The sequence below is a fragment of the Sinocyclocheilus anshuiensis genome, unplaced genomic scaffold (genome assembly GCF_001515605.1).
Source record: "Sinocyclocheilus anshuiensis isolate Anshui unplaced genomic scaffold, SAMN03320099.WGS_v1.1 scaffold850, whole genome shotgun sequence".
Lineage (NCBI taxonomy): Eukaryota > Metazoa > Chordata > Actinopteri > Cypriniformes > Cyprinidae > Sinocyclocheilus > Sinocyclocheilus anshuiensis.
In genome coordinates, this window is record NW_015537937.1 from 112,676 (window position 1) to 136,157 (window position 23,482).

Below are 23,482 nucleotides of genomic sequence, written 5' to 3' on the forward strand. Positions count from 1 at the left end.
GGTTGATTTTCCCAAGTGGGTTAAAGGTTTGAAATATTGCATAAATTACATTTGACTGAAATGCTTGTATTGAAACATTTTGCATTCTACCTATGATAAAACTTTCATGGACTTCTACATTAACTGTTCCCTCCTGGTGGAATGACCTGCCCAGCTCAATCCAAGCAGCTGAGTCCTTAATATTTTCAAGAAACGGCTGAAAACACATCTCTTTGATCTTCATTTGGCCCTCTAACTCTAGCACTCTTTATTCTAATGCTACTTCTAATTTTATCTGCTTGTTTTTTTTATTAAAAAACTTGACCCTCTAACATCTGCACTCTCTATTCTATTTCTATTCTAATGGCCAATCCATCATTAGAACCGTTAACGTCAGAGTTTATCGATACTCCGATTAAATACCGGGTTTCGGTACCCATCCCTACTCCCTTGTATTCACATTTCTAAACCTGTTGTCCAACAAAAGAGAACATTATATCCTTTTTACTCCACAACACCAGTCAAATGCTTCCTTTTGTGATCTGATGAGGCTTCTTGTCACAGAATGAGGCAAAAAAAATTTGTTCCATATGCTACTTTAAAAAGAATACATCGATTAGCAATAGATTATAAATTAGGGTGACCATACGTCCTCTTTTCCCCAGACATGTCCTCTTTTTGGACCTACAAAAATGCGTACGGCCGGGATTTCTTAATTGCCCAAAATGTCCGGGATTCGGCTGTTTTCTTAATCCCACTCCCGCTGAATCTCTGACCATTGCCGCCTGCTCCCGCAACATGTGTAATCCCACTCCCGCTGAATCTCTGACCACTGCCGCCTGCTACAGCAACATGTGTTTCGCTCCTGCGATTTTCGTAACCACTCCTTTAAACATTCTAATATTGTGTATAATTTTGGCACATCAGGGAGCCGCTCTCAGGATGCGGTGTATTTAAATATTTTTGAATAAGCGTTTGCGCTGTTTACTTTCACGATCACACGCACTCTGTGTAAAGGGAGCACATCTTACAAGATCAGATATTTGTCAATGAGCTCAGAATCTGTTGAGCAGCAAATACTCCAGCATGGTCTTGTCAGTCATCTCTCCTTATTCTCGACCTGTGATCAGTCAAAGCTGACTCCGGTAGCTCTTGTTGGATGCAGGGTTGCCAAGTCCGCGGTTTTTCCACAGAATTGGGCTACTTTTAAACTGTTGCCATGGGTTGATTTTTCCCAAGTGGGTTAAAGGTTTGAAATATTGCATAAATTACATTTGACTGAAATGCTTGTATTGAAACATTTTGCATTCTACCTATGATAAAACTTTCATGGACTTCTACATTAACTGTTCTACATTCCACCCTCCTGGTGGAATGACCTGCCCAGCTCAATCCAAGCAGCTGAGTCCTTAATATTTTCAAGAAACGGCTGAAAACACATCTCTTTGATCTTCATTTGGCCCTCTAACTCTAGCACTCTTTATTCTAATGCTACTTCTAATTTTATCTGCTTGTTTTTTTTATTAAAAAACTTGACCCTCTAACATCTGCACTCTCTATTCTATTTCTATTCTAACTACTTGTTTTGTTTATAAAGAAAAGAAGAGCCTCTAACACTAGCATTCTCTATTCTTTCTCTATTCTTTCCACTTATTTTCTTTTTATTTATTATAAATAATGACCTTCTAACACTAGAATTATCTGTTCTTTTTCTGTTCTATTGAATTGTTTTATTTTTATTTAAAAATGACCCCCTAACGACCCAAACGATACCCAACCCTACAAAAAGTATAGAATTTTAATATTGTACATTCATTGATTATCAAAAAATTAAAATAAATTATCATCTTATTTTCATACTGTGCATTTATGACCACATTTATGTATAATAACTAAACCAATAGGACTCCCAGAGTTATGATTTTCTCTGGCTGAACTTAATACAAAATGTAATTTGCATAAATAGTTGACACTTAACATAAATATAAATGCTCAAAAACTTAGTCTCAAAAGATATTAAGTAACACATACTTACCAATGCTAACTGAAGCATTCCTCGGGCTTCTGTTATTGGTGTGATTATGTAGATGATGACTGTGATGATGATGATGGTGGTGGTGGTTGTGGTGATGGGAATGATCTGGAAAAAAGTAAATTGTTATACAGATTCTGCTGATCAAGTATTGTGATTGTGTCACAAAAACACAGCTTTATGTCAATTCTATCCTCAAAAGCTCACCTGAATGGTCATCGTCATGCAAGAGGCAAGAATTGGAATCAATCTGCATGAGAAGGGCAGGGCACAGGTAACTGAAGTCCTTGACAGAGAGACCCATTTCCTTTGTCATGCCATGTGACTGCAGGATTGTGGAGGCATTTAGACACTGAAAGAGAAATTCAGAACTTGTGTGAGTGGAGTATGTCAGGGATTTGCAAAGGTCTGTAGAAAAGCTTAGAGAAAAACTTTGTAATATAGAAAAATAAAAATTAGATTAAATAAAAATAAATAAATACAAATATATTACAATACATAATAAAAATAACATTTAAATAAATAGCTGTTTGTGTACCGCTAGACTCGAATGGTCAAGTCCATGCTGATCATGATCATCTTGCGCATGGGTGGGTGTGTCCTCAGTCTGGTGGGTGTGGTTAGACTGCGTTACATTGGCCTGGGTGGAGTTAAAGGAGGCGTGGTCCTGCGTTAAATCATAGACGGCGCTACGATTGGTCCGCCGTGATTTTGTGACGTAAGACGGTGTAGTCAAAGTTGTGGTCAAGTCCTGATTCATCTTCATGTAGAGATTGTGATGAGCATCTGACTGGCTTTTCTTCCCAGAGGTGGGATCAGGCTGCACTTTTGGGATGGGGTCACTCTTCTCCACGTTATGGTCAATACCCCCCTTCTTGCTGGTGGCGGGATGTGAGTGTGTGGTGAGTTTGTCCACATGAGCGTGCGTGTGATCATGCGCATGTGTGTGATTATGTCCGTTGCTATGGTGATGCACCATCACTTTTCGGATTCGGTCTAGCCCCACCCCCTTTAGTAGGTTGTACAGGCCTTCTAAGGAGATACTCCCGTTTTGCCCATACTTGTCAAACAAAGCCTGTAGGTGGCGCTGCTGTGCCTGTTCTGCCACCTGAACATCTGTCTCAATGGCCATAGACTTGCAGTCTGTACCTGCCCCCACTGAACACGCCCATAGCAATGTCAGTGACATCACTGGAAAGAGGCGTGGCCACCTGCCAATCATACTGGCATCCTAAAACATAAAAATATTACCATTATTATAACAATGCTGAAATAGCACAATGTCAACATTGCAATTTTGAAACAGAAAAAAAGCTTTAAAAACCTAGTTTTTAATGCCTCCATTTTTTCAGTACAATTTGTGTGAAAATTAAAACATTCCTTTTATTTATTAAAGAAAATATATAGTTAATTAATAGTTTTTGAACTACATTTAGTTAGTATAAACATAGTATATTGTCAAAATAGTGGGTCACATTCACAACTGTGTGTACACAAACAAATCATGTTTCATCAATAACTTTCAGCCAAATGTATTCAAAATGTATAATATATAGTAACGACTGTAATCACACAGACAAAAATCGCATACTCTGAGTGGCTTTATTAGCATGTTAGGATTCAATTTTATATAGAGATATTTCATCTTAAATACATAGGCCTAGTTCATGTATGTAAAGGAAGGAAGGAATGCTGTAGGAAAGGTTGTGCGGAAGTCCCATATATGGATATAGTTTGAGGATGTTTTATGCAAATTACAAACTTTATGCAGAACGAACAAATTCACTAGCGTATGCACGTTGTGAATGTGCGTTAATATTTCATGAGAACTTCTCGGTGTATAATATATACGAATAATCCACGCAATTATTTGTACATAAGACCCAATTAGTTTTACTGTTAGATACTGTACAGAAGGAAGAGATGGAATACTTATACATTTAAAACTAGCTACAAAATCACATCAAAAAGGTCTACAGAAAGGTATGGCATTTGTTACTAATATTGTAAAGAAAAAAGTATTGGGACGCCGTATTCGTGAAATACGGCATAAAAACCGAATTCACGTGCGTCTGAAAAGTGTTCACCTGACATTCTATTATTGTGATTTGTAAGACTGTGATAAAGTAGCATCCGTCAGAATCAGGTGAATTTTGTTCTAATGCACTTCCATCACGCCGCGCATCACTCACAGCTGTTTACACACACTGACTGCGACAACACAACGCTACGTCGTTTTTACCGTTAATGACGTTTCGTACTGAATTGCGTACGAAACGAGTCAATTTCGTTTATATTCTGAAATCTATGAAATCTTTACATACTTTGCAAATTTATCAGACGCATCAGAACTGATGTGGAGGAACAACAGGCGTCACGCGGCCTAGTTGGTACCTTCCTGCACACCGAATTTCTCCCGTCCTAACTGTATGTTTACACGCGTAACGGACGGATCATACATCAGCACTGCTTACCGGGAGTCCACACGCGCTCCACGCTCGAAAGTAACCGCGTTATAGACTGCGATTGTGCACACAACACCACGAGCGCCTCGACCCGACCGTGTGCAAAGAAACGTCATCATAAAACCGGAAACTGAGCGAGTGTCTTCTGTTTGAGAGGAGCGCGCGGTCTCATCTCTTCCCTACCAGTCCCGAACTAACGGCGATTAACCAATAAAACGCTAAACTTACCGATTCGATATGATTATAGACCTCTTTTTCCGTTTCAAAAAGCAGACGCTCCGTTGTCTGGTTAGTCTGATGATTTTAGAGAAGTGTCGGAAGGCGGAAGCTGATTGGTTCAGATGTAGTCACATGACCGCGCGGTTGTCTGATTCATCTTAGTCAAGCATCCATAGCCAACATTTGAAATATGTGACCCTGGACCACAAAAAACAGTCGTAAGGGTCCATTTTTCGAAATTGAGATTTATACATCACCTAAAAGCTGAATAAATAAGCTTTCAATTGATGTATGGTTTGTTAGGATAGGACAGTATTTGGCGAGATACAACTAGACCTATTTGAAAATCTGGAATCTGAGGGTGCAAAAAATATCTAAATATTGAGAAAAAAAAGTAAAAGAATTTAAATTGAATGATTTATATTAAATATTACACATATATAGACCTATATATATCCTAATTATTAAAATTATATTAAGTATAATTTATTTATACTGTTACTAGTAAAGCAAAAGCAAAGTAATTAGCAAGAAAAAAAATATCCAGGAAAAATTGACTGTATCGTTAGGCTATAGTTAGTTACTCTATAGAGGTTTCACGTGACCATAGTCCATCTCGTGTTGTTGATGTGGAATCTTATAGCTATCTCTCTCCGTTTCCCCTCCTTCCCTCTGTTTCTGTGTCCGCCTGCTTGTATCTTAGCGCAGATGAAAGGTAGTGAAGGAAACTGAGACAGTCCCTGCGCGAGCGACACTATAGGATAATTGGAGCGCGTGAGCTGGTGTGATGCGTCTGAAGGTATCGGGTCACTGGCCCTTCTATCAGCTGGACCGATGACAAGAAGAAATGAGCCATAGCAAGTGCAGCATCAGCTTTCATGTGAATAAACAATTCCGCGTCATTTGGCGTACCAGTCGCGCGGAATCCTCACAATGAGCCGCATTATGTCCAGTGGCTCGTGCGCTGCAGGTGCTGGATGCTGTCTCGCGATGTTCGGTCTGCTGGTCCTCGCGCAGATGCCCGGGGCCCTGACGTCCGACACGGATAGCGACTGTTTGTCTGAAGATGACAAAGGATGTGAAGGTGCGCTAACACAGAAATACACACAAGTCTTTATGGTCGGGCGGATCTTCCATGAACTTAAACTGTTTTTAAATTGAGCTGAATATAAATAGGCTATATATAATCCCTTTACCTAATCCAACACATAAACGTGCACTGGCATTTTTACAAGTAAATTTATTTTAAAAAGTTAGTCTCTTTATGTAAAGAGGTTTTAATATTTTACAGTTTATGAAAATCTCCTGCAGAAAAAAATATGCTAAAATAGTCAAATGTAGTAGGCTACATCATTAGGAACCGTCCTTGTTGGAAATGCATGGAGTTTTTGTATTATTATCATTATTTGCTAAATGTAATTTTCAAGTAGGCTACCTAAAATACAACATTAGGGAACAAAACAAATGTGGGACTACAGAGGAAAATAAATAATAAATACATAAAATGTATGTTACAATTTTTGTTAAAAATTGTTCTTATTTTTGAAGTTTTTAAAGCTTTTTTATTAGTGAACATTTTTTGAAGTGATGATAATAGTGAACAAAAATCAGTTTACATTTATTTACCCATCATGCAAATGAAGTTTGATACATAATTGATCTCCTTAATGCCAGAAAAATCACAGTGAAAAATAACCTTAATATCCTTAAAAAAAAGAAAGAAAAAGCTAAATTTTAAGCCAGAAATGATTGGTGCATTTTTTTTCAGTAAAATGTTTAACTTATTTATTACAAGGGTAATAATGATTAATTATTTTATTATGAAACAAATATTTGTTGGGTGCTGTCCATACCTTCGGAAGATTAACATTCAGGTTGGAGGTTTTTCAATTTTACAATTTACAAAAATCCTCTGCTGGAAAAAAAAAAAAAAAAACTGTTTATGATTAAATTGGTTCCCAAAGCCCCTCTACAATCAGCCAAACAAACCAGCCTGATCAGTTTGAGACACTAACTAAGACCATCAATATTGTAGGCTGGTTTAAAATATATAGACTTTTCTTTGTGGTGACATTCAGACGTCATGGTCATAGACTGACCCTCATACACTTTTTGCATGTTTACACTTATCAAAAGAGATTAATCCTTTGATAAAGCTTTCCCCTTATTGTCCTGATCTGATAAGTATCTGTAATGTAGGTTTTCAGGTTGTACTGTCTCTGTGTGGACAAACACATACACACATGCACATGATGACTTTGACAGCTGTGTGTTTTGTTTTAGGTCTGTCTGAGAAGAAAAGTGACCTTCATGTGTGTGATGAATATAATTGTTCTTTTGGAGGAATATGCAGGTACAACAGATCACACCTGGAGTGTCTTTGTCTGTATCAGGTTTGTTTGTTCTGCTGCAATGCTTAAGCTCTCAATTATTATCTTGATTACAACAGTGACATAGTTACTGTCTCATGCAGCTTTCAGGATTCATTGTTTGTTTCTTTCAGTGTCCACAGAGCTTTGCTCCAGTATGTGCGTCCGATGGTAACACATACCATAGTGAATGTTTCCTAAGACAAACGGCCTGTGAACAGCAGACCGCAATCACTGTAATCACAGAAGGACACTGTCACGCCGGTTAGCAAAAATACTACATCAAACGCTTTACAAAAATAGCAGTTAAACACAAAATCATTGCTTCTCACTTAACAATATACACACATTTTTGGCTCTACACTTGATGTATGGTTTGTTAGGATAGGACAGTATTTGGCGAGATACAACTAGACCTATTTGAAAATCTGGAATCTGAGGGTGCAAAAAATATCTAAATATTGAGAAAATCGCCTTTAAAGTTGTACAAATAAAGTTCTTAGCAATGCATATTACTAATCAAAAATTAATTTTTTATATATTTACAGTAGGACATTTACAACATATCTTCATGGAACATGATCTTTACTTAATATCCTAATGATTTTTGGCATAAAAGAAAAATCTAATCCTAACGATTTTTGGCATAAAAGAAACATCAATAATTTTTGACCCATACCCATATTTTTGGCTATTGCTACAAATATACCCCAGCGACTTAAGACTGGTTTTGTGCTCCAGGGTCACATATGTGTTACTGAGTGATTCGTTTGTTGTTGACAGAAAGTTAAATCAAGTAAATTGCTCTGAAAAATCTGATCTATCTGGTCAGGATGACCTATGCTAGTAGTTTAATCGGTCACAACAAGGGTAGCTCGTCTGTATCCATCCAGATGCAGATAAAGTTTATACATGTGTGGCTAACCATGATCCCTGAACACACACACACACACACACACGCAGCAACAAATCTCACACACAAATACACTCCTGTTTACACACGTGTTTATTTAGCTAGGCCTATTTATGAAGACATAGGCCTACAGTCTAACCCAAAAAGAAAACCTTTTGTATTTTTAGAACTGCAAAAGTATTGCATTGTGTACAATACTAATTGTTTTGTATTGTGTTGTATTTTTTTTGTTTTGTTTTTACTATATTTATTTTACATGTTCGAAATAAAGTTTCAAATCAAATCCAATCGAATTTAAAAAAATACAGAGGAAAATAAATAATAAATACATAAAATGTATGTTACAATTTTTGTTAAAAATTGTTCTTATTTTTGACGTTTTTAAAGCTTTTTTATTAGTGAACATTTTTTGAAGTGATGATAATAGTGAACAAAAATCAGTTTACATTTATTTACCCATCATGCAAATGAAGTTTGATACATAATTGATCTCCTTAATGCCAGAAAAATCACAGTGAAAAATAACCTTAATATCCTTAAAAAAAAGAAAGAAAAAGCTAAATTTTAAGCCAGAAATGATTGGTGCATTTTTTTTCAGTAAAATGTTTAACTTATTTATTACAAGGGTAATAATGATTAATTATTTTATTATGAAACAAATATTTGTTGGGTGCTGTCCATACCTTCGGAAGATTAACATTCAGGTTGGAGGTTTTTCAATTTTACAATTTACAAAAATCCTCTGCTGGAAAAAAAAAAAAAAAAAACTGTTTATGATTAAATTGGTTCCCAAAGCCCCTCTACAATCAGCCAAACAAACCAGCCTGATCAGTTTGAGACACTAACTAAGACCATCAATATTGTAGGCTGGTTTAAAATATATAGACTTTTCTTTGTGGTGACATTCAGACGTCATGGTCATAGACTGACCCTCATACACTTTTTGCATGTTTACACTTATCAAAAGAGATTAATCCTTTGATAAAGCTTTCCCCTTATTGTCCTGATCTGATAAGTATCTGTAATGTAGGTTTTCAGGTTGTACTGTCTCTGTGTGGACAAACACATACACACATGCACATGATGACTTTGACAGCTGTGTGTTTTGTTTTAGGTCTGTCTGAGAAGAAAAGTGACCTTCATGTGTGTGATGAATATAATTGTTCTTTTGGAGGAATATGCAGGTACAACAGATCACACCTGGAGTGTCTTTGTCTGTATCAGGTTTGTTTGTTCTGCTGCAATGCTTAAGCTCTCAATTATTATCTTGATTACAACAGTGACATAGTTACTGTCTCATGCAGCTTTCAGGATTCATTGTTTGTTTCTTTCAGTGTCCACAGAGCTTTGCTCCAGTATGTGCGTCCGATGGTAACACATACCATAGTGAATGTTTCCTAAGACAAACGGCCTGTGAACAGCAGACCGCAATCACTGTAATCACAGAAGGACACTGTCACGCCGGTTAGCAAAAATACTACATCAAACGCTTTACAAAAATAGCAGTTAAACACAAAATCATTGCTTCTCACTTAACAATATACACACATTTTTGGCTCTACACTGATGCTTTGCTTTTGAAAATTTGCCCACATACAAGCCTTATAGCAACTGAGAAGTTTGGGTTGTTAGTGTAAGAAACAGTACTGAACCCACACACAAACTAAAAAAAAACATACAGATGTTCAGCTAATTTTGTCACATAACTAATGTTTGTATGGCATATTTAGTTACATTACTGAAGTTATTATATTGAATAATTGCAGTCTTGTGTAATCCAGAATTTGAAAACCAATAATCAGACATGGCATTTTACATGATGTTTATGTTTATCCCTTTTCTCAGAATCTGAGTCGGCATCAGGAGATACAGGTATGTCATCATCATTATTATTATTATTATTATTATTATTTATTCATTTTATTATTATTATTTGCTATTAGAGTCAACATCTAAAGTTTTAAGCAGTTAATGGTCCAGAGACACAGAAATGATCTACATGCATTGCCATATGATATTAAAGTTGGCATGAAAATTCATCATATCTATTTTCTCAGTGCATGTTATTAATCTTATTGGGAATTATTAATCCGTGCATATGTTTCCTTTTTTAAACTTTTTGACATCAATGTCATATTTCAGTCTTCTGGTGAAATGACAGATTTCTTTCTGTCATGTATGCCAGACTTCTCCAATCATCTGCTTAAACCCTGCCCCTTTCTTACAACTGACTTCAAGGTGCAGAACTACCTTCAGCCAATCAACAACTGATTTATACCAAATCTCACCCTACTTGTTTATTTTTCGAAAATTCGTTTCACACGGATGTACGTCACAAACAGAACCCAAACAGAAAATGATATGTGACTTTCAGTGCACTGTGAGCTGTGTGAATGTTTGTGTGCAGATCTGGAGAGTTCAGGACTGGAGCCCAGTAGATTCTCCAAGTGTTCTAGCTGCAAATTCGGAGCAGAGTGTGATGAAGACTCTGAAGGCATTTGGTTAGTCAACATGTGATTTGTGTTTGTATACTACAGAGCAGTGCCTAAGCATTTTGTCAGCCAAATCCATTGATGTCAAATATTTATTTGATATTAGATGTTTACATGAAGTACCCCCATTTTTAATGTTCATATTTCAATAAATTCCCATGGTGAATTCCCATTTGTTAAATCCTGCTATAGAGGCAAACATGCAAGTAACATGAATTTTCTGTGCAGGTGTGTGTGCAATATAGACTGCAGTGGATACAATATGAATCCAGTGTGTGGATCAGATGGACAGTCTTACAGTAATCCATGTCAGATCAGAGAAGCATCCTGCTTGAAACAATCTCAGATTGATGTCAAATACCTTGGACAATGTCCAGGTAAACACACACATGCACACAAACAAATCACACATCAGTAAACGCATACAGAGACAAATATTTACTGTAATCAAAACGACATGACTCTGTGTTTGATTCATCCTATAGATTCAGTGGATCTAGTGGGTGGAGTCAGTGTGGGCGGAGCAATGCCCTGTGCTGAAATCAACAGCAGCTTTTGTCTGCATGGAACCTGTGAGATGAAAAATAGCCTGGCAACGTGCAAGTATGACCCACAAACATGCACAAGTCATGCGCTGTAGTAAATGGCAAATTGAATGTACAAATGAGGGGTTATAGGCATATGGGGTTAATGCTTTTTGGTCTTGTTGTTTAGGTGTGATCTGGGGTTCTCCGGTGTGCAGTGTGAGCGAAGAGACTTCAGTGAATTGTACGTGGTGCCCAATGGACAGAAGCTTCAATACGTCCTGATTGCTGTGATCATCGCTGCTGTACAGATCAGCATCATCATCGCGATCATAATATGCATCACAAGGTAAAAATCACCTCACATGCACGCAAGCATGCACCAAATAAATGCTAATATAAAAATAAGCAAACATGTCAACACACTCACCAGTCCTCAAATCTGTTGCCTTTAGGATTCATCCAAAAAACCCACGAGGTCGTCTTCAGAAACAGACCCTGGGACACTTTCCCAAAGATGGAGGACGCATGATTGAGTAGCTGCTGATTACTTTAATACAAACACACAAACAACTGCACAACTATGTTTTGACGTTAGTATTTCAGTGGCCTTATTTCACCCTGTCACCATGATCTGTTTATTTTAAAATCTCTTTCCACTTTTCTCTCCCCTTCTCAATTTGCCTTTTGTCGTCTCTCTCCCTCACTTTCTTACTAGCCCAAATGCAGTAAATCCACATGGTGAAATGTTTACATTAGTAGATTATTACATTTTCTGAACAAAATTTAAGTGATTCTTGCCATGCAAAACATCCTAGCATGATACTAGAGTGTTTGTATGTATATTTTTGAGGAGATTGTTTACTATAACTTTCATAAACTATAATATTTATGACTGGAGGACAATATAACGGGCCAAAAAATCCCATAGATTTACACTGACTGAGGGCCCAGAGCCATATATAGGGACCAGAATTATATCAACACTTTGTGGTGGACTTTTTTAACTTTGGCCAGTAAGCAACCACCCAGAACACCATTACAACCACATAGAAACATGCAAAAAAAAAAAAAAAACTCCCAATAAGCCTTAGCAACTACATAGCAATGTCCTGTCAACCACATACACAATATACAATAAGCTGAGGGTCAGAGGTTAAAGCAAATCAGAGAATGTTTGTAAAGCCCATTCTTACTATAATCTGTTGTTTTCTATTTATACTTTGCCTTCTATCCACCTTATTTTTAACTTAAGAGCGGGTGTGGCCATTTTTAACTTGAATGTGCAAAGTTTCCGGTGTCAGACAACTCCAGTATTTTTAACTGTACAAAAACAGTCCATTATGCTGCTTGATATTACAAACCCGTATTTGTCATTATATTTTTTTAATGTATTATCGTAATCATAAATACACTGGTTTGTTTACTGCACATTGTTATTTCTCTAGTTATTTTACTCATAGTGGCTAATATTATAATTATAATAATTCCTGTGGCTCAGTGGTAGAGTATTGCGTTAACAGCGCAAAAGGTCGTGGGTTCGAATTCCAGGGAACACACATACTGGTAAAAAATGTATAGCCTGAATGCACTGTAAGTCGCTTTGTCTGCTAAATGCATAAATTATTAATACTGAAAGTCCTGCACATTCACAGAAAATAGCTTACTTCCATGTAAAAAAAAATAAGGTGAAAAAAGTTGGGAAAAACATTACAATCTTTTAATTTTGGAAACAGAGCAAAAAGGAGTTTTATAGCAGCACAATCCAAAACCAAGTAAAACAAAACCTCTTACAACCGAATCCCTGTAAAGCGGGTTTTCATAATGTGTGACTGTGAAATTCTGTGCGTTTATCAGTCTTATAAAGTCAGTTTGTAAATCAAGTGACTTGCTATTATGAGAAGGTCTGTATAATTTTGCATGTCAAATCTGTAAACTCAGCAAACATTTATAAATTGGGTTTAAAGGAAAACTTAATTGTTTTGTGTTTTTCTTTATCTGGGTGTTACTAGTGTATTTCAGTGGCTCAAAGTGCATGCTGGGAGATGCAGTTTTCAAATGTCAGCTTGCCTGAATGTGAGGTCAGAGGTCAAAACACCAATGCGGAACACCTCCAAGGTCAGTTTACACTGTCAGTGCGTTCCAAACGGGATATATCGCCCTTCGAAGGTCACTTCGGAGTGAAAACAATCATGGCCGCCATATTGAAGGGTCGTTCCAAACCAAAGTGCTCAAAACTGGCCACTTCAATATTAGGCTATTACAGTATCATAAGCATTATATAGTGGTTCAACGCATTATAGGCCTATTGTGTTTTTGTTTTTTTTGAGTCGCAGATCGGACTATTTTTTCGGATAAGCAAGAAAAAAAATATTTAAAGCACAGAGAATGACAATGCCGTGAAGGGTTTTTGACAGGCTAATTTTATATGTGTAGGCCTATGTATACGCAACTCGGTATTTCCGCGCTGTCTGAAACACGTCTCTATGATTGGGCGCACTTTGATTGTGTGCTTTCGTTTCTTCTTCTTGTGGTTTAAAATTGCTTGTAGGCCTACGTGTATATTGGCAAATTAATCTGCTAATCACGTGCGTGCCGAACGGTAGGGTCTCATCCATACGTATTACGGATCAACTGCGATCCGTTTAACTTTAACTCCTAATATGTGACAGATCAGAGCAATCTTTCATTTATTTATTTAACATGAAATTGTCAAATTGCTACTCCATATCAATCGCATACAAAGAAAATACAGAATAATTAGAACAATCATTAGCATAACAGAGTGTGTCATAGCCTATCTATACACATTTTTCCCAGAACATTCTTGCGACCCGGTAGCAATTCTTCCACGGCCCGGTAGTGGGTCGTGACCCGGTGGTTGGGGACCTCTGCCCTACACCCTTCAACCCTTCGAAGCTCTCACTCCGAAGGGTAAACCCTTTGAAGGGATTAGGGCATAGGGATGAGCCCTTCCGAATGGAACGCAGGGTGTGTGTGTGTGTGCGTTCCACAGCTGTTGGCTTCAGTTGAGTTGACGGTATGCCACAGGGGGGTAGATTTATAAAAGTGAGTGCACCTCACCACACAAACACACACATTTGCGCTCAAGATCAATGTCACTGTCATTTTAGCTATTTCAAAGCTGAGAGATCGACACGTATTATGCATATCCACAAGACTCCCTGACACATGCACACAATACAGCAATGTTTGAATTAATGGGGCTTTCCAGTGCTTCTGTGATACAGCTTCCAAAAATGTCTTAGTATCCTCTTACAGTTGTATTTATATCCATGCATTTCTATCTGTGTGTGTGAACAGGGGTGGAGTTTGTCAGATTCCACTGGGGTCTCTCTCTTGGAGTGTCAGTTTCTCTCTGTACTGTGTATTTGATTCCGTCTGGCCCTTTACCCATCTCTGGCCCGGTAGCTTTATTTTCAGGGACGTGTGAAAGGGAGCATCGGAGATGGAAAAGAGAGGAGATGTAATGCTGGGGGTTGAGGATGAATCCGGGCAGCCTGTCTCGGCCTTGTCGATACTCTCTCTGCTGGAACGCGTGTCTACGATTATCGATGGTGTCCAGGCCAGCCAGCAGCGCATGGAGGAGCGTCAGCAGCAGCTCGAAAGCTCGGTGAGCGCCGTCCAATCCGAGCTTCTCAAACTAGCTCGCGACCATGGCGCCACGGCCACAACCGTTGACAAACTGCTCCAGAAAGCCCGCCGCGTGAGCGCGCACGTTAAAGAAGTACGTTCACGTGTGGAGAAACAGAATGTACGTGTGAAGAAGGTGGAAACTACACAAGATGAGCTGCTCACTCGCAACAAGTTCAGGGTTGTCATCTATCAGGTAAACACATTCCTAACAACCACAGCATGTGTGTTATGGCCGGGTGACTGAGGGTGTGGCTCTATCTTTGTGGCATTTAACAGCAAGTTGGCACTGTAATCTCACACAGTGCAATAGGGGGCGCACTTGAGAATTTCCCTTGTAGAGCTGATTGGCTAACTATTTCTGTTAGTGTGTCAGATGAGTGATATAAAGATATTTTTGATATGTCCATTCAAGAGACTTCCAGAAAGAGGGAAACAGTGAGTGACACTGGGCCTTAAAGGTATAATTCTGTCATCATTTACTCACCTTCATGTTGTTTTTTTCCTACGTGGAACACAAAAGAAGATATTTTGTAGAATGTTGGTAACTAAAGTGTTTCAGGTTCCATTGACTTACATAGTATGAACAAAAATTGAAGTCTGAATGGCTATTGAAATCAATGGGACCCGAAACTCTTTGGTTACCAACATTCTTCAAAATATCTTCTTTTGTGTTCCAAAAAATATCAGGTTTGGAGTGACATGAGGGTGAGTAAATATAACAGAATTTTTATTTTTTAGTAGACTATCTCTTTAACCACAGACATTGAGTAAAACAACTGTTTAATTGTTTCCCAAAAGCAACTATGATCGCAACTTCCGTTGTTAACAATAGAGTTCAATGGAACTAACGTAGTTAGCTAACAATGCTTTTGGGAAACGCACCCCAGATTAGTAGTTGTCCATTGTAGTTTTGTCTATTAAATTATTGTTCAGTTTTTTTACCAATTTACATTTGGTGCCCCTAAAAAACATGATCCTGAAAATATGATTTAACTGATGATTCATTTCAATTCTTCTAGGTAGCAATGCACAGATGCACAGAGGCAAATTTGTCTGTTTGACTCCTCACTCTGTAATGCAACACATCAATATACAGAATGAATAATTAGAGAATATGTGTGACAATAAATTAGTCTAAATTAGGCTTTTAGACAGTGTGTGTGACAGTATAAGCGTGTGTGTTTGTGTATGGTTATTCTGAGGTTTCCTAATATAGAGCTGCACACACAGCTGAAGAGACTCTTTAAGGCTATTCCCTGAATAGGGAGTTTATACATACACATACATAGACATCCATTCTTACAGACTACAAAAATGCCCTCAAGGGAAGGGTCAACTCATGTAACCAGATTCAGACTGACATAAAACCTAGTCTCCGTTGCTTGTTAAGGCTAAGAAATGCCCACTTAAACAGGAAGAAACTCTCTGACCAACTTATAAAGTGACCAGCCACAATATGATTTGTTTTAACATTATGTAAACATACTGTAAATGTGTAATTGATAATACCACAGGTATAGATCAGCACTCAAAATTTAACTCAAAATAATAAAACGTAAAATTAGTGGAAAATGTATGTAGGCCTTGTGATTAGAATTTTTGTGCACCCAAATGTAAAAGTACAGATTATTGTAGACATAATTCTTAAAAGAGAGACAGAGAGTGAGAGAGAGAAATTGTGATTGATAACTGAATAACCTTCAAAAATCGGACTCCACAAACCTCCAGATGGACCGATAAAAACCTATGAGACTTTTAAATTGTAACTGTTGATTTTAACCAGTTTTTTAAAAAAATGTCATGCAATGTAACATTGTACATATCATCTTATATGCATCATGGTGAACCTTCCAAAAAATAACAGCTGAAAATATATAGGTAAACTTAAAGGGATAATTCAAACAAAAATGAAAATTCTGTCATTATTTACTCACCCTCATGTCATTCTAAATCTGCATGACTTTCTTTCTTCTGTGGAGCACAAAAGACGGTATTTTAAACTGAAGATTGCCTAATTTTGTCCATACAATGAAAGTCAATGTGGTCCAGTGTTGTTTGTTACACCACTGACTTTCACTGTATGGGCAACAGTTAAAATATTCTTCAAAAATATCTTCTAGTAAATGAAGACAATTAACTATGGGAGTTGTATTTTGTAAATGGACCAAGATTTACACCATAACACAGCACTGGAAATGTAGGAGCGTATTTATGTTTCAATTTTTTTTTTTAATTATATAGAAATTTTAATTTCAATAATTCAGTCTAAATATGATGATAAGGAAATTGATGTGTGGTAATCAGCTCAGTGCTTCTTGAATCTAGGTAAGTTGCAAGAAAGCATCAAAACTCCAGGCCTCCAGCAAAGTTGCTAACTGCAATTTCCTTACAAATGTTACTACATACAATTTTATATACACACAAATAGCACAGAGTTGTTCTCCATGACCTTCTGGGAGTAGATTAATTTGGAGTGTGTTTTCCTACTGAATAATGTTCTCTCTTTTCTGTCTTCAACTGCAGGGTGAAACTGAAGTTCCCTCTGTTGCTGTCACCAAGACTCCTAAGGGGGAGGGGCTTGCTAACTTGGAGGTGGAGCCAGATGAGTATGAAATCCCTGCTGACCTATCATCTGATGAAGAGTACATGGTGGTAGAGGAGACGGAGTCATCCCGGGGCGCTCGTCTGAAACAGAGCGGGTTAAAAAGCATTGAGAACATCAAAGCTGCTTTCTCCAAAGAGAACATGACCAAGACCCGTGAGAAGACACGGGAAAACCTCAGCAAGACCAAGGAGAGCCTGAGTAAGACGGGCCAAACGCTTGGAACCAAATTCAACACCTTGGGTGAGAAGATTGTGCCCACTGAGCAGCGAGAGAAGATCCGTCAGAGCAGCGAGAGGCTGAAGGAGAACATCGCTAAGAAAGCACCCAATAAAGAATCATTCAAAATCAAGCTGAAGAAGGAACGCACGGTCGCTGAGGGCCAGGAGGGTGCGGAGGCGGAGCCTGCTGTGACTCCTCCCAAAGGCAGGAAGTCTAGCCCAGATGTGACCTACACAGAAGTGGCTACCGAGAACAAGAGGGAAGGTCCAGTATCAGAGGAGGGAGCGACTCGTATCCAAGAGGACTGAAAACAGCAGTTCACCACAGAAACTGTGGAGAAATTGAAGGAAAAAACATATAGAATGCAGAGAAAGTAATTATTTAGTAAGTGGAAGAGGTAATTTTTCATTTTAAAAAAAGGGTGCTCCAAAATGTGAGAGTGTATGAGTATGTGTATTTTGGGTAGCTAAATTAATAAAAAAGAGTGCAAGCACTAGATGTGTTTGTATAATTTCTGTTACCGTAAGCCACATGTGAAATATTAAAATGTGAAAACATATGCTGTCTAATGTGTCCTTTTACTCTGCATTTGTGTCTTGGAGTAAGGAGCGGATGACTTTGTCCAAAACAATGGTAGTTAAGCTGGGGACTGAACCTCAGTTACAGTCAGTGAAGATCAGAAAACATTTGGATTGCCAAACATTTGTGTTCATACACACGCCAGCATCACAGAGACAGAGACTGGTAGAGTGAAAGAAAGATTGACTCATCAGCCAAAAACAGATCTCTTGGAATTAATCTCAACAGCTGAGCGGCTCTGCCCAGCACATAGCAACCTAACACGAGGAACACACTGGCACACAGTTTATCGAAAGACAACCAAACACTATAATGCATGCTCATTTTTCAATTCAGCTTTTCGCTCACATAGTTCTTCTGATGTAAAAAAAAAAATATATATATATATATATATGTGTGTGTGTGTGTGTGTGTGTGTGTGTGTGTGTGTGTAAATAAATTATAGTATATAAAATATACAGTACTGTTCAAAAGGTTGGGGTGAGAATTTTTTTTAAAGAAAGAATGCATTAAATTATTTAAAAGTGACAGTTAAGATGTTTACATTATTACAAAAAAAAATGTATTTCAATCAATCAATCAATCAATCAATAATTTTCAATCAATCAATCAATAATTTTATTTCGGTCTTCACAAACAACTTTTCACAAAAGCTAACAAATAATAAATGCTGTTCCTATGAATTTTGAAGACTGGGTTAATTACTGTAAATTCCGCTCTGCCATCACAATACAATATAATATATTGTAAAAATGACAATAAATAATATAATTTTCAATAATTATAATTGTCAATACACATATTATATTATATTATATTATATTATATTATATTATATTAATTACACACAGACATGTCCGCCCTGGCGCCGTTTCTTCTCCGCTCCAGTGTGTGGCAGCACTGACATTCTCATAAAACCCGCGGCACAAAACGCCATAGAAAGAGTAGTCTGTCTCTACGGCTCTGGTTCAGCTAAACATTCATATTAATTGTTAGAGAGTTTCGGCTCTCCAGTGCCATTTTCTTTACCAATTACATATTTTGTATTATTCGTTATTGCTCATTGTTTATTATTAACCCTCTTGGTTCATTACTATTATTTTGTTTCCTATCGTGTCCAGTGTGTGACGTCATTCCTGGCGACAGTAACTACAACATCCCGAGTCCGCTTTTGCAGCTTGCGTATCAGAAACAACTGATATAAAATACACCGAGAGAAGGAGAAGCGTGTGTATATGTACCTGTATGCATATCTGTGATGTTTATTAAAGTTTAAACCCGCGTTGCCTTTTCCAATAAAGCTTGTTGAAAGTGAATTGAGACAGGGATGGCGGAGGACGAAGAGCGCGGACCCGGTTCGGTCTATCAGATGTTTGTGCTGATGGAGGATCTGCTGGATAAACTCAAGGTTCTGGATTATGAACAGCATGTTCTGGATAAACACAACATCAAACCCCTTTCCAGGTGAGAGATGTAGAATTGCTACTTCTAATGTGAATTATAAGTTAAGATCATGCTGTTTTTCTGACACAAAAATATTACAGTTAAGTTTATAGTTCATGTTTTTTAACAGTTAACTTGTAATAAAGTCCAAAACGGGTTGCATCTTCTAATTATATTGACATTAATGTACAAAGTCAATAGCCCTTAAATAAAATATAAAAAATAATTTTCGACCAAAAACACCTCAAGTATTTTCCTTATTTTTTTCATGTAGCATAAAAACAGAATGTGATAGTAACCTTCAAACTAATACAAACATTGCTAGGGTTACTTATTAGTAAAAATCATAAGGATCAATCACTGTTGAGTCAAAATAAGCATTTTTGCTTTGTTTTTCAGGCATTATTTTGTCTCTAGCCCTCATGTGTTGTCAAATCCTGGAGAGCAGTTCTATATGTTCAGTGTAATTTCTGCCTGGTTGATTTCTCTGTGTGGGCGGCCATTTGACACACCGCAGGAGTATGATGACCCCAACGCCACCGTCTCTAACATCCTGTCTGAGCTGCGTGCCCTGGTGAGACGTGATGATGGCACCCTCACAAGTGTGCGTAGAAGTATTTGGGTTTTTTGATTATCACTGTATATCTGTTTTTCGTAGGGAGGCCAGGTTGATTTCCCTCCATCTAAGCTGAAGTCTGGGTCTGGAGAGCATGTCTGTTATGTTCTAGATCAGCTGGTAGAAAAGGCACTAAAGAGTAAAGGATTCACCTGGAACAGGTAACCACACACTCACACACACACACACACACACACACACACCATGAGCTGATCGTATGATGTTCTGTGCTGCTTTATGTCTCATATAAATCTTCAAGAGAATTCTGTACACAAACATTCTGTACCCGCTATACACACACTAACACAGCTGGTATTCTCTCTCTATCAGGCCGATGTACCCATCTGTGGAGGTGGAAGACGAGTGTGTGCAGGAAGATGATGCTGAGCTCACACTCAGTAAAGTTGAGGAAGAAATGACAGTGAGTCAAACTCTATTCTAAGCTTCGCCTTCTATTTTAAGCTTTTATCTGTCAAGCTTTTATATTAGCAGTTTTTCAGTGTTGTAAACATTGTTGAGTAATTTAGCTCAGAGTTTATTAAGTTATATTTGGATTAACAGTGTATTTATAAATATTGATTAGATCTGCTTCAAGCAAAAATTGAAATCAGAATCACAATCAGACTAAACTTCTTTGCCAGGTGTGCAGAAACACAAAAGGAATTTGTTATGATTTCCAGGAGTTCTGAGTAGTTATATGCATATGCATATATAAAACGAGAGAATAGAAATGAAAAATAAGTATAGAATTAAAATGAATCTTAAAATCATTGACATCTCGATGGAGGTAGCAGAAGACTTATGTACAGATTTGCACATTATGTGCCGTATATACTACTGTTTAAATAAAAATATAATAATATTAATAGTAGTAGTAATAGTGGTAATAATAAAAAATGTAAACCATTATGGGTAATTAAAAAAAATACAGTTTGTCTGTGTAAAAAACAATTGCAAGCAGATAAATACATTTTTATATTATTATTTTAAGATTTAATATTGTTTTAAGGTATTTTGTTACAATGTATGTGACTTAAATTAAAAAACAAATGTGTCATACCTTACTTTGATTATTGGTCTACATCAAATGGAAAAATACAAAAATGACATGGAAGGCACTTTGTAAAAATGTGTATATTGTGATATATTTTGTTATGAACTAAAATAGAGAATCTCGTAATATAAATGTTTCATTATATCACCCAGCCCTTATTCACACAGTAAAGTGAATGAAGATATGACTTTGAATCACACACACAAACTCATGTAAAGTGAGTGACAGTGAGTCACACACACACGCACACACACACACACTCATTAAAAATGTGTATCTTTAGCAGGAGGATGAGGAGTACGAGGAAGAGGATGGCCTTGATTTAGACGCGTTGAAGACCAGAACCAATCAGAGTGTGAGTTTTATTTGAAATACCAGTAGGTGCATTTTATGTAATAATAAAATATAAACCTGAAAGGAATAATTATACTTTCTTTCTTTCTCCGGAGATGGTTTAGTTGTTTCATATGTAAGGTGATATTAGTGTGTGTGTGCTACAAATCATGAAGAGCCCACATTCTTTTATACTAAGTTAGGAGGGACGTTTACTAATATCTTAAACAAAGAACTAGTATACAATATTTTACAGAATATGTACAGTAAAAGACAACTGGTAGAGGTGTGTGTTCAGGAACTCAGTGGATCGAGGCCTGCGGTGGTTCTGGAGTCAGATGTTGATGCCGCTGAGTGGAATCTGGAAGTGGAGCGAGTTCTTCCACAACTTAAAGTCACCATTCGAACGGACAACAAGGTCTCAGATACTTCAACCTTTAATCATAGTATGCCACCTCTATGGTGATGGAGAGGCTCTGATTGACTGAAATACTGATTAACATGTTTCAGGATTGGAGGATTCATCTTGATCAAATGCATCAACATCAAGAAGGCATCAACACATCCTTGCAAGACGCCAAGGTCATCCATCCATCAATCCATCATAGATGTTTTTTTTTTAAATATTGAATTTACATAATAATGTGAAATACTGAATCTATGTATATGTGTGGATGTTTTCAGGGGTGTCTGTTTAAATTGAGGGAGGACATCAGTAAAACACTGGAGAAAGTGAGCAGTCGTGAGAAATATCTCAACACTCAGCTTGAGCATCTTATTTCGGAATACCGCCAGGCACAAGCACAGCTCAACAAGGTGAACATCTCGACCAATCAAAACCTAAAACATTATCACTAACCTTAAACCAATCAAAAGATAGGATGTCAAATGTTGCATGTGTCCCCCCCCCTCAGGTAAAGGAGCTTTATCAGCAAGCCAGTGGAGGCGTCACAGAGAGAACCAGGATTCTGGCTGAAGTGAGTCTGAAAACAATGATACAGTCACACAGTATTAATATTACAATGATTTAATCATCTTTTGGTTTCCACACAGTAGCAAATAACAGAATCAGTAGTTCTTCAGAAATGAATGTGTCTCATAATGCTGTATACAGCCACATATCCACACAATATTCAAATAACATTCATAAAGCGTATTTATTTTTACTCCAGATCAGCGAAGAGCTAGAAAAAGTCAAACAGGAAATGGAAGAGAAAGGCAGCAGCATGTCTGATGGAGGTAAACCGCACACACAACAAACGCTCTTTCAAGCTACTGTTGATGTAGTTTGTTTATGTGAGCTGTAGTTTCTGCTTGTTAATGTGTTTTGTGTCACAGCTCCAGTGGTGAAGATCCGTCAGAGTCTGACCAAGCTGAAGCAGGAGATTGAGCAGATGGATGTTCGGATGGGAGTGGTGGAGCACACGCTACTGCAAGCCAAACTCAGAGAGAAAAACAACATGACCAGAGACATGCATGCGACACACCTCTTAGAACCCAACACACAAACCTACTGAGTCCCACACTCTGGTGATGTTGTATGTGTTGGTTATATTTCATGTAAATATTTTGTGTTTAAATATGTTTTTAAGTGTAAATAACAAAATATCTAGTATCGAACAATAAAGTAAATATTCTCACTACTAGAACCTTTGCTCTCAAAGTTTGTAAAAGCTTTAACTTGTGTAACTGTCTCCAGAGAAAGAGAGAAGGGTGTTGGTTACAGAGGACCCTGAGCTAAGCATTACACACACATGTAACTGTTCCATGATTTCATCCTCACACACTGCAGAGAAACACTAGAGGTTATTCTGGTCTGCACATACTCAAGTTATCAGTCCACATCCTGAGGAAACATTTGTTGTGTCTGTTTTCTGCCTAAGAACAATTAACTTTTTGTTGAAATTCTCTATTAAATTGTAATATTTGTAGGAATTCTCAAGTAAAAAGAGTACTAATTTGCAGCAACTGTAAATGGTATAA

General features: G+C 37.4%; 4 protein-coding genes across 7 annotated transcripts in view; 3 read left to right on the forward strand and 1 right to left on the reverse strand.

The window, feature by feature from the left end:
* Positions 1–4,815, reverse strand: part of slc39a6 (solute carrier family 39 member 6) — a 10,137-nt gene extending 5,322 nt beyond the window's left edge. The window contains exons 1-4 of one of the 2 annotated variants that reach the window (XM_016448501.1): positions 4,705–4,815; positions 2,550–3,242; positions 2,219–2,363; positions 2,015–2,119 (exon numbers count right to left, since the gene is read on the reverse strand). In XM_016448501.1, the coding sequence (XP_016303987.1) occupies positions 2,015–2,119; positions 2,219–2,363; positions 2,550–3,233 (934 nt within the window). In that variant the 5' untranslated portion in view covers positions 3,234–3,242; positions 4,705–4,815. Of the gene's footprint in view, positions 1–2,014; positions 2,120–2,218; positions 2,364–2,549; positions 3,243–4,485; positions 4,569–4,704 lie in introns of those variants that run through there. The other variant, XM_016448503.1, reaches the window with a different exon arrangement.
* A 535-nt stretch (positions 4,816–5,350) lies between these two features.
* On the forward strand, positions 5,351–12,457 carry tmeff1a (transmembrane protein with EGF-like and two follistatin-like domains 1a). Of its 2 annotated transcripts, none has more exons than XM_016448626.1 (9): positions 5,351–5,779; positions 6,979–7,088; positions 7,199–7,328; positions 9,823–9,849; positions 10,385–10,478; positions 10,698–10,846; positions 10,955–11,072; positions 11,184–11,342; positions 11,449–12,457. In XM_016448626.1, exons 1-9 carry the CDS (start codon positions 5,629–5,631, stop codon positions 11,531–11,533), a joined length of 1,023 nt encoding a protein of 340 aa, XP_016304112.1. In that variant the 5' UTR covers positions 5,351–5,628; the 3' UTR covers positions 11,534–12,457. The 2 variants fall into 2 exon arrangements, with proteins under 2 accessions (XP_016304112.1, XP_016304120.1); XM_016448634.1 differs by having other exon boundaries at positions 7,039–7,088.
* A 1,866-nt stretch (positions 12,458–14,323) lies between these two features.
* On the forward strand, positions 14,324–18,034 carry cavin4a (caveolae associated protein 4a). The gene is made up of 2 exons (XM_016448661.1): positions 14,324–14,843; positions 17,174–18,034. The coding sequence occupies exons 1-2, from the start codon at positions 14,463–14,465 to the stop codon at positions 17,780–17,782; spliced, it is 990 nt and encodes a 329-aa protein (XP_016304147.1). The 5' UTR covers positions 14,324–14,462; the 3' UTR covers positions 17,783–18,034.
* A 981-nt stretch (positions 18,035–19,015) lies between these two features.
* ift57 (intraflagellar transport 57 homolog (Chlamydomonas)) lies at positions 19,016–23,275 on the forward strand. 2 transcript variants are annotated; one of them, XM_016448602.1, is made up of 12 exons: positions 19,016–19,296; positions 19,379–19,517; positions 19,896–20,070; positions 20,155–20,273; positions 20,443–20,533; positions 21,450–21,521; positions 21,798–21,917; positions 22,010–22,081; positions 22,184–22,315; positions 22,414–22,476; positions 22,672–22,738; positions 22,838–23,275. In XM_016448602.1, the coding sequence occupies exons 2-12, from the start codon at positions 19,381–19,383 to the stop codon at positions 23,014–23,016; spliced, it is 1,227 nt and encodes a 408-aa protein (XP_016304088.1). In that variant the 5' UTR covers positions 19,016–19,296; positions 19,379–19,380; the 3' UTR covers positions 23,017–23,275. The 2 variants fall into 2 exon arrangements, with proteins under 2 accessions (XP_016304088.1, XP_016304081.1); XM_016448595.1 differs by having other exon boundaries at positions 19,016–19,517.
* Positions 23,276–23,482: the final 207 nt, after the last annotated feature.